Raw genomic sequence first — 11608 nt, 5'->3', positions numbered from 1 at the left:
CCCATAATAATTACATTTCCTTCCAGTGAAAATGGCAACACTTCGTCATAGAGAAATTTCCAAAAATCAGTAGAGTTAGCAATTGGTGGGCGGTATAGCAAACAAATATTAACAATTTCGTTGGTTTTCAACTGAAACCATGCGTATTCCAAAAACGGATTGCAGCCATGTGAAGTGAGCCTTAAATTTAAGTGTCTCTTATAAATGGCAATGAGTCCACCACCTTTTGCATACGTTCTCGGAAGATTGAAATGATCATAACAGTTTGAACTGGAGTAAAGTTGCTTTATTATCCAATTTTCATCAATGTTCGAGGAGATCCAAGATTCATTAATAAAGAAAATATCGTATTCATTGATTAGAATTTCATCTTCAAATTGCTCAATTTTATTTCTGACTGAACGTGCATTTAAAAGTGCACACGTAATATTTTTGAGTCAAGATTCATTCGAAAGGTCTGGTGGGAGTGATCTCAACCAGTTCCGAGCATCATCATTCAAAAAGAAACGTCCATGAACCACATTGCTTGGCCAAAAACTGTCTTCCATAATAGTTTCATGGGCCTCTTCGGAGAAAACTAGGTGAAAGCTTTTCATTTTTGAGCCTTCCTTTGTAATTTCTCGCAGGTGGAGTACAGGGGCTCCGCTTTCACAACACCAGTTTCTAATCATAGTTTCTGTGCAGTTTGAATTTAGTCTCCCAAGAAAAATGTGTCGCCTAGAAGGTTTTTTCTTGATACCATTGAAATCATCATGACTCTGCTTCGTACCAAAGTTTTGCCTTTGGGGTCGCATTGTTTTCTTTCGCACCTGAAAATCCTCAGTGTTCATTGCATCATCGTCATTCTCGTCATCCGGTTTATGTCTTTTTGAGCTGTTCGTGCTGTTAAAACGACTCCTGAAAGGTTGAAAAGGAGCCTTGCTTCGGCCTGCGAGTTCAAAACCGAAAATTCCGTTTTCAGATCTATTGGTAGGGTTAAAAGAATTGCTTTCATTCTGCGTTGTTTGCTGTACGACCGAGCTATATTTAGGTTTGAGTGCAGTGACCTCTAGTTTCAGCGACCTGATATCTTCTGGGACAGTTTCTAATGCAGCTATTTTTTGTTTCAGCTCCAACACAATATCAGTAAGTGCACCGAGAGAATGCGGTCCACAATCTAGACAGTTCCAGAGCATATGTCCTTTCACAGGCATTCCGAGTCCCACGCATTTTAAATGAGCAACTTTATGACAGGTGGCACAATTTATCTCATCAACTTTCTGTGTTCCCGAGTTGCAAAAAACACATGTTGTCTGCTCAGCCCACGAGCGGAGAGTCATACTGTTGTCCATATTTGTGAACTTCTGCCCTAGCCGGGCCTTCTGATGTTCACGATTTTTCTGCCCTAACCGGGACTTCTAATTACTCGAGATTTTTCTGCCCTAACCGGGACTTCAGATGATTCGTGATTTTTCTGCCCTAACCGGGACCTCTTGTTTTTGATAATCACGTTGATTTCTCCTTGACGGTAACAGAAAGATTTTGATAGTTGGAATTCCTTATGAACGCACTTCACATTAACCAGAACTCTGAAATCCCCTTTTCTAGGGCAGTCCCAATAATATTTCCGGTTCGTCGCCACTAAGCTAAACTGAAACACTACTTATCAAATAGCAAAGAATTTGCTATTTAATAAGTTTATCACAACAATTAGTATCACAACATATAGATCACAACATATAGTTTATCACAACATATAGATATAGATATATATATATATATACATATAATATATATATATATATATATATATATATATATATATATAATATATATATATATATATATATATATATATATATATATTGGATGAGGGACAGACTTTCAGGGGAGACCAAACTTCAGCTGCAAGCTACGTTGTGGTAGAAATTGATCAAGTTTCTATATTAAAGCTGTAGGAACCTGGGGGCAAACGTTTTGGAAGCACTCCTGACGAATTATTCTTCAAAATTTTTGACTCCCTTTAAAAAAACCAGCTTTCTTGAATACTAGCACCACAACTGACCCTGAAAAGCACTTGCATTAACATTTCATATACGGAGATTCATTCCACGCAACTAAAAGGTGTCAGATTGTATTTTGTTTTTAAGAAATTCCAAGTATTTCCGAGTCTTAGTAAACTCACTTTGTTGTACATTTCTCAACAAAACGAGGGGGGCTAAATAAGGTGAAACATAAATCCAATTATTAATTGGCAATCGTTGCTCAAGTTGTCAATAACGCTTTCAAAAGAACTGTCTAACTAATTCTGAGGATGTTTTGATTGATGATCTGAAAGAGGTCAGTTTGAGAAAAAAAATAATGATTTCGACCAAGCCTTCTATAAAGCGCTCAGAAGTATTAAAACAGACTGTTTGAGAATAATGGCCCTGAAAATATTATGACGCTCAAGAAAACTTTTGGTTGGTTTGTACAGAAAAAAGGCAGCGTCACTAATTAATGTTAGAAATATCAAAAGCCCGACCAATAAGTCTAGCATACGAGATTTAATTAATTTCCTCTTTTTAGTGAAATTGGAATTTTTAGCACCAGTGGAACAGTTTGAACAAGCAATTTTTTCACGGTAGAACCAGACCCAAAATATTAATTCAGAAGCGGGACAAGAAACGTTTCGACTGTTTTTTTTCTACCTAATTGTCGGGTGAAAATGAGCATGAAGAGTCTTTCGCATGCAATCAGATACGTTAAGCATTTTCATATATGCAACCTTTTTGAATGATATAGAAACCTAAGCAAAACTTTGAAGTCTTGTTTTATGCACAAACACCTTTTTCGCGCTTCATTGATTTTAAGCCCTACATTTTAATTTATTGGTAAAATGAACTGAAAATTTCAGCAAAAATACTTTGAACGTTGAAATGAAAATCAGCAAATCACGAGCCCAAAGTCCTATTTTAATAATCCGTTTTCACTTCTAGAAAAATGGGAAAATTAGCAAAATCTTTTTTCAAAAATCCAGAAAGTTCAACGTTGAACTTGAAACATTAATCCTATTAATTTTAGAGACTTATAGACTATTTTTATATTTATAAATCTTAAAACTATACAGCTTTTTATGGATTTGTTGAAAAGTGCGATGTGGCGTCATGTTTCAGTTATTTAGTTCTTTCAAGCAAAAACAAGTAAATTTTGATACTGATATTGTTGCCATCACCATTAAATAGCTTAAAAACTCCAGTTTGAGCAGCTTGCTGAGAGCAGAAGGAAATGAAAAAGTACAACTCAGGGTGCCTTGTTAAAAAATGACGTCTTGATTAAATAGAAAATTATGAGAAAATATCTATTATTTATTTTAAAAAAGTATCACACCGTGGCTACTGCATCTTATAAAAATTCTCATATTTTTTATCAGAGCAGACACAAACTAGGATCTACTAGGAAACGTATGATGATCATATAATCTTTTGCTTCCAAACGCTGAGTTATACGCCTGCAAAAAGCTAGCTTTAAAGCAGACAAAAATAGCGAAAACTTCACGGTGGAGTACACACTGTGAGGACTCAGGTAGATTTGTTAAAACTCAGCAGCACCCACAATGTAATCAAGGAGTGCCTTGGCTGCCAATTTGGAAAAATGAGGTATCTTGCTAAAAATTATAATTCATCTTTTTATTATCTCTCTATTAACTATATCTTTTTGGGATGACTTGTTTTTCTTAAGCCAGAAAATTTTTTGGTAGAAAAATAAAAATCTGGTGCATCTCGTTCTATTAGGCAGCTGAATTTTGTGATTTTGAGTAAGGCAAGGAAAAGTGTAGGTTGAAATAAGCGTTCGTTACGTATATTAAAACTTTACCGACGGTAGAAGACCGTTTCCGCTTCAGCCAACCGACGGTTTTTCTTTCAAGGCCGATTTTCATCAAATTAGTCTTTAAAGTCTTTTCATCATTGCAGAACTCAAAAACTCCATGTTGAGCAGTACGCTGAGGGCAGAAACAAACGAAAAACACTTTTGCGCGTTTGTCGTAACAAAATAAAATAATGTGCATCAATACAAAACTTCTAAAAATTTTAAAATCAAAATGATTTTTGGTGCTCCTCTTTGTCTATTTGATCTGTGAGGCGACAATGAATCTTTATATAAAACATTATGAAACATTTTTTAAAGAAAGAGTAGCATACCGTGGCCAGCGCATTTTTAAAATTTTTCATATTTAAGATCAGGGTAAAATCCTATCAAGCTGGGAAATGCAAGGAGCTCACATAACCTTTTGCTCACGAACGCTGTGTAATAGGCTTGTAAAGGTTAGCATTTCTAAAAGCAAAAATTGGCAAAAATACATTGTCTACCTCAAGTGAGAATTATGATAGATTTAGTAAAACTCAGCACTCACTCATTTTTATTTAACACCTTGGCAGTCAGCATGGCAAAATGAATTTTTTCGTGAAATTTCTCAATTATTTTTTACATTTTTTAGATGAATTTTTTTCTTCAGCAGACAAATTTTGGTTAATATAACAATTTGGTCCACCTCTGGTATATCGCTCTGTAAGCCGGCTGTATTTGGGGCTTTAAGTAAAGCAATTGTCTAAATTCAAATGAGCTTTAATCATATAGATCCTTAACCTAGTCACTACGTAGACCCATAAATATATATAGTGAAGCAACTTTTTGAATTTTGACCTTTTGTCTTTTCGAAGCACACTAACCAAAGTATATTTTGGTTGTCTACTATTTATTAGAAGACAAGTTATGAAATTTTGAACAAATTATCTTCGTAACATTTCAAGGATTAAAAAAGGTTATCGTTTTTGTATTTGATAACAGTGATAACAGTGAAATGGCCAATGAACAAATTGGTTGCATACGACAATTGGATGGTTGCTAATTGTCTATTGAACGTCTTTTCATTGCCGAAATCGGTAGAAAGCCGTTCCTTCGTGAGCCAACCGACGGTCTTTTTCACGACCAAATTGGATCGGTCTTAGTTTTACATTCGATTTTCGGTCGCACAAAAATTTTTTCTTTGCCAGTTAATAGTCAACCAAGATCAATTTTTTATTTGCAGTTTTGTCCACTTTAGGCGGCCAATGTCGAAAAAGCCAAGTTTCAATAAATTTTGCGGTTTGAGGAATCGAGTGGCCAAAATGTGCCCCCGCTTTCCATAATTCATATATATTTTCAGCGATTGAATTTAGTTATGCAAAATGTGGAATTAAGTTACTTATATGGTGGAAAGGGCTTACATTTTGTCTTGAGTATTCACGGAAACCACCATTTTGAGTTTGTAATTGGCCTAAAACTTTGTTGCTGAATTTTAATAGTAATTAAATGAGACGAAATTCAGTTGTGCTTGTGAAAAGTGCAATGGGTAATTTTCAAACCACTTATTGTCTTCCTAACGCACTAATAGTATCGAGAACAAAATTTCTGAAATCAAGCTTCAATTAGGGATCGTTTATTTTGACAATTAGATACTTTAACCCTGGAGACGTGAAAATGAGTTACTTATAGTGTGGAAACTAGTGACTTATGGCCTGGAATCGAGTTACGAAAGATTGCCCCAGGTTTTTACGGTAAGAAAGGAAATTTATTTGAAGGAAATTTGCACCTTATTAGCCTACTGTCACTCGTTTCCACACACGCTTAGAACTCGAATCTTAAAACATGGTCCCGACTAAATCGAGGATCTATACTTGATTTTTTGGACATTGGCCACGTCATTCAGCGCTATCTTCTTATAAATCGACTTCTCAATTAGCTTACAAACTTTGGTGTGCCACGTTTCCTACTTAGATACAAATTAAATCCACATATATGACTGCCTTCTAGTTTAAGCGCCTGATTTTCGTCACATCTTCTAATTTCAAAAGATAACCAATGGTCACTACGTACCTCCCGGTGTCGGATAGTTGATATCTTCTGGTAGGGTACTTGAATCTAAGATCACCCACTGGTGGCTCTGCGTAGGGTATCCCCAGGTACTCCTGCACCAGGTAGGACTTCCCCTCATACCTGTACTCCTTCACACTCCCTAAAACACTGCCACGTGTACTCCACGCATAGTTTCATCATACAGGTGAGTAGATTAGGGGTTAACTTTATGCAATTATTCACGAAGTTGAGGTGGGTCTTATTTCCCTACGTAAATACTTGCTGGAGCCTATCCTGGTGACGATCAACCTTTATCATTTTGAAAGACTATGAGAGAAAAATTCTAATGTGATAAGACCTGAAACAATTGAACTGAAAAAATTTATAGCATGGTTCGAACTCAAAAAATTTGAAGTTTATTGTTCAACAAATTTGTCTCTAATTTGATTTGAATCGGTAATTGGGCTCCAAGCTCTCGTAAACTCCTAATTTTACTCACTCTATTTCAATTCAGATCCATTTTTTGCACAATTTGAGACCTGTATTAGAGCAGTAGATATGAGACAGTAATGCCATATGTTGAATTATGGAAAATTTAAACCTATACGATCTACTATAAACTCTGTTTCAGACCCACTTAATGTTGTAAATAAATAGGCTTTTTGTTCGATTTGCGATGAGAACGTGAAATAGACTTACAGTATGTGAAGTAAACAAAAAGTTTGTGTTTTTTAACAGTTCCATTGAGTTCAGTGGAACATTGCAGGTAATAAGGGCAACAATTTGCTACTACCCAGGTTTAAGTCCAGATCAAAATCGTTTGTGATGACACCGTCACAGACCAAAGTGACCTCGGATCAGAAAATCGTGCGCTCCTCGAAACTCAGTGTTTATAAAATTGTTTCAGTGTTTATAAAATTGCGCTCGAAGAGAACATTGAGTAGACTAAAGTTCTCTCGAAGACTTTTCCAGACCATGTAATGGGATAGTACCATGCGCAAAATGCGATCACAGATGGTCTGATCAGAGATCACTTTGGTCTGGGAACCTCAACTTGGGCATTTTCAGACAGACATACGACGGAAAATTAAACATGTTATTGTCTCTATTTTTAATTGCTTAGATAGAATGGCAGATTAGGCTGCACATTTTAAGCAGTTAGGCTCAATCAAATGAAAAACAAATTTTTATTATTAACAACCGTCTATTCCAAACGCACTCTAGCTAAGCTAGTGTTCATTTTGAAGTCCACTTTTAGACTCAAACATAAAGCCCAGCGAAAACTTCTACGATCAAAGTAAATACATACGTTTTTAAATTTTAGGTGCTCAAAGTTATACGTTTTGGAGCTCAATTACTCAAAAATATTTCTTAAATGATTTTTCTCCACAAGATAGCTTAATTGTGTTCAACGCTGCTGAAGAACTGCGTATTTTTCGAGCTATACATTACGGATTTGGCTCTAATGTACAAAGAACTTACGCAGCCACACTCCTAATGTTTCCTCTCCCTAATTGCAAAACTTAGAGATTATGCCCTTTAAGAAGTCCTATTGGCGTACAAAAGAAACGAGTTTTCTGCTCAAATTTCGGAAAATTTCGTTTCAATTGTTGTAAAAAAATTTCAGAAGTCTCAAAAAACATCTGTTTAGCTTTCGAAAAGTTATGTTTCATCTGTCCCCAAACACTGTTGGTTCAAAAAACCGTACAAATTCTTATCTGGATGTAAAAGCTGACAAGAAGCCAATGCATAGATATTTTACCACTTTATTATTAAAAAATTTTGTTGTTTTTGTTTCAAAGTTGTTTTTATTTAAATAGGCATTCAAAACACAATTGCGATTTATAATTTTTGCACTCGTTTGAACTCAAAAAATTTGCACCTACATTATTTCTTCTGTGTTGCTGAAAACAAACGAAAACTTCTCAATTTGTTGAAGTAGCTTTCAAAAAAATTGACATCAGGTTGTGTTTTAATTCACATAATTGTTTTAATTTAATTAATTGACTGGTGCGTTTTAATTAACAACACGAATGATTCAATCCACGCAGTTCAACAAATTGATACAAGCTGCATAAAAAATCAAGAATGTTTCATAAAAATGCGACAAATTAAGACAAAAGGATTTCAAAATTACTTGTCATTAATCATAAAAATTGCCAACGTTGTCATAGAAAGTCTCTCCATTCAAAGTTTTGAACGTACAAAAATTTTTACAAAGATTAAAAAAGAAATTTGAGAATTGGAGGCTCAAAATTTGGTGAATATTTGGTGTAGTTGCATAGGAGGAACCTTCAAAAGTTGAAATCTATTGAGCAGCCAAAATTGAACTCTTGGTAAACTTTAAGGTTTTTAAACAATTCTGTGCCCCTTTTTCCCAAATGAAAATATTTGAAATGTTTTTTTTTTCTTGATACATTTTACTTTCAACATTTTTGTCAATCATATTTTTTATCTAAGTAAATTTATTGGTCTGTAACATCGGACTGACCAACCAAATTGTAGATGACCTGAAGATTTTTCTCAAACTTATGGTACTGTGCAGATAACGGAAGGCAATTTGAGGAAAAAAAATGAGAAATAAGATATTGAAAATTTGATTACATTTCAATAATCTTTTAAAAACCTTTTGTAGAAAATCGTCAGCACTTTTGGAAAATAGGAGGATCATTCAAGTTTATTATTTTGACAAATTTTCTTTTGTGATAAAACTAATTGAAGCAAGCGCAAACTCAGTCGCTACCTAAGTTCTCACGCATCAGTGCTAAAATGGCTGAAAATCTAAATTATGATAGCCCTTGGTTGGGAAATTATCTGAATTTGAAGGTTTTTGGTTTTTTCGCTAGCAGGCATAGCGCTGTTATTTCAGTTGCTTTTACTCTGGCGAGCTGGAAAACATTTGAAAAGACAACTTTAAATAAAAGATAATAAAAAAAAGACAACGCATTGAGTATGCACAGCAGACATTATGACATAATTTGTTTAAGATAAAACGTACTCAGTAAAAATTTTGAACGTTTTTTAATATCAATGAATTTTCTAGCAAACGTTGTTTTTTATTGTTTCTTTTTTCCTTTATTGGAAATAGAAAATTATCTCCTAGAAAATTATGGAAATAGAAAAAAATCTCCGATTCTTCGAAAATATAATTTTTGAAGAGAGAAAAGTTTTTGAAAATAGAAAATAAAGGAATTTGATATCTGACTCTTTCAATCTAGACAATTGTGCTCAAACGATTTTTTTCTGATTAAAAAAAACAGTTTCAAGAAAAAGCCGCAAAAATATTAATTGAAATTGCTATAGATCGCTCTATCAACAACTCTTGTTCAAGATGGACGAATTACTTCTACTCAATATTACAACAGCTTTTCGAAATAGACAGAGTTGCCACTTACCACTGAAGCAAGCCTTTTTCAATTAAAAAAACGAAAATTTTTTCCGACAAACAACCTGTACAAAAAGTCGTTTTCCACGTTTTTCAAACTATAATCCATACCACCCAGCGCAGGAATTTAAAGTTTTGGTCCATTAAATGACTGAAAAACAAGTTAACTAATAACAAATATCTGTATTTTTTTTACTGCTAAAGTTATTTTGAAATAATAAAAATGAGCATCGATAATTAATTCAATTGAAATTCTATAGCGGTGTACTAATCTTACCTGTTATGTGACCCAGACCAAATATTTTATCAATAAATTTCACAAATCGGTAACTTCCGCCATTTTGGCCCAAGACAAACAATTTGTTTAATACAAAGAAAACAATGATCAAATATAATTTACAGTTTTGAAAACGATGGTTGAAAGAGACATAAAATTTCATGACTTGACCCGATATTTAAGTTTAACGCGCCTCAGCATTTTCAATATTCAATAAATATAACTAATATAACTAGTAATAAGAAACAGATTTGTGCTCGTATCAAAAAGCACAAATTTACAATTTTAACTTGGAGTGTAATTTTGAAGCCCTTGGAATTTGTTTTATTAAATTAAGCATAGGTAATATTAATAAAAATGAAAACGCGATAGCAGTATAAAAGTCTTGTTGCTTGTTCGTAAATTTAAATGTACACGAAGAAATATGTTGAAATTGTCATGCCTTAAGAATATCTATAAACGCAAGTAGCAATATTGCAGTTAGCAGATTTTCTAACAAGTCATAAACACCTTTTATAGGATACTTATGTTTTATTACGTCAGGCTTTAAAAACCATTTATGTGCTTAAAATGTTCCACTTTTTTCTGCCTAAAATTCTCACAATTACGATAAAATTAAAGAAAGGGTCATAAAAGGTCGTCATTTATCCCCGCAAGCATTGTTTTTTTTAATGAAAAAACTGTTGAAATCTAAAATTTTCGTACACATTGAAAAGAAGGGAAAAATCGTAAACCTGTAAACATGTCATCATTAAAGATGTAAATTTTGAAAATGTTCACATAATAAAGTATTTCAAAATGAGAAAATGGGAAGAAAAATTAAAGTGAAAAAAGATTCATGCTAAAAACGGGGATCTATATTCTTTCCGCGTGAACAAATTTTTTTTTTGATGACCGAAGTCAGAAAAAAATGCTTATTTTTACATTGATGACGGTTTGTATGGCTCAATAAAAAGTTTCAATAGCGATATACACCCCTTTTTAATGTTTTATAATATCAAACATAAATAGCCAAACTCTACCTGGGATGGCAAAATTTCCAGAGCCAGTTGGGCTAAATGACTGGTCGGCGCCGTGATCTCTCGAATATCAACTATGTACTAGAGTGAAATTATTGGGCACGGCGCTTTCCCCAGCGTGAACCAAATTGGGTAGAGACCCGCACAAATCCGGGGTGGATAAGTTTATCTCGAAGCCCGGAGATTTGCGCCGTCATGAAAGATCGAAACAAAGGCGAAATGCTCTTTGTGTTGTTGTGCCCGCGCAGGTAAAACTACCCGGCAGGCTATTTGGGCTAAAGTTGCTTTAAATTAACTTGAACAATTTTTCTAAGGCCATGCACGCGGAGTAGTGCAATTAAATGTGCCCGATTTTAAGTTGAGGTCGTAAAACACCTTAAAAGATAGTCTCTTTATTGGTCTTGATTGATCAAAATGTTAGAACACATTTTGTGCAACTTTGGTTTGCTTCAAAAAGGATAATTTAAGAGAACATTCCATTATTTTGCATAAACTTATTTCCAAACTGGGACTGAACTTAAAATTTTTTATGATTTACGTCTGTTTCCTGATTCTGGTTTCGTATAACCAAATCCAAAAATTGAAATAAAAAGTAGCAAAATTTGTTGCTTTCCGCAGCTAAACTAACTTTTTAAAATGAGCACCGAACTATTTTCGACTCAAATGTAAGAAAATGTTGACATCAAATGGACGACAATCATACGAAGCCAGCCATTAACAACGCAATAAAAAATTGTAGAAATTATCAGATGAGAAACTCGTTCTGTTGGAGTGCTAACTATCTATTATGAACAATTTAACGTTAAATAACTTCCCGGGTCAACGATCATACAACTTTCTTTGATTTCGTACTAGGTCATATATGATTCTTAGTAATCATACTAGGTCATATATGATTTGTATGAATTCTTGGTAGTCATACAAGGACCATATATGATTTCCTAGAAATCATACAGGGATCATACAAAAAAGTTCAAAGACTAAAAACTGTATAATCTTGATTTTCCATTGAAGTTGAAAAAGTTTCTTGGATATCATACAAGGTCATATATGACACATAATACATTGACTGGT

General features: G+C 34.0%; 1 protein-coding gene across 2 annotated transcripts in view; it reads right to left on the bottom strand.

Moving 5' to 3' along the window:
- Positions 1-9972, bottom strand: part of LOC142348644 (acetylcholinesterase-like) — a 53785-nt gene extending 43813 nt beyond the window's left edge. Inside the window, exons 1-2 of one of the 2 annotated variants that reach the window (XM_075400068.1) lie at positions 9516-9972; positions 5875-6013 (exon numbers count right to left, since the gene is read on the bottom strand). In XM_075400068.1, coding sequence (XP_075256183.1) covers positions 5875-6013; positions 9516-9678 — 302 coding nt within the window. In that variant the 5' untranslated portion in view covers positions 9679-9972. The remainder of the gene's footprint in view (positions 1-5874; positions 6014-9515) is intronic. The other variant, XM_075400069.1, reaches the window with a different exon arrangement.
- Positions 9973-11608: the final 1636 nt, after the last annotated feature.

This window comes from Convolutriloba macropyga, chromosome 10 (assembly GCF_964194025.1).
Source record: "Convolutriloba macropyga chromosome 10, txConMacr16.3, whole genome shotgun sequence".
In the NCBI taxonomy this organism is placed as follows: domain Eukaryota; kingdom Metazoa; phylum Xenacoelomorpha; order Acoela; family Convolutidae; genus Convolutriloba; species Convolutriloba macropyga.
The sequence above is the reverse complement of the archived record's forward strand: the minus strand, read 5'-3'. Positions and strand labels throughout refer to the sequence as shown.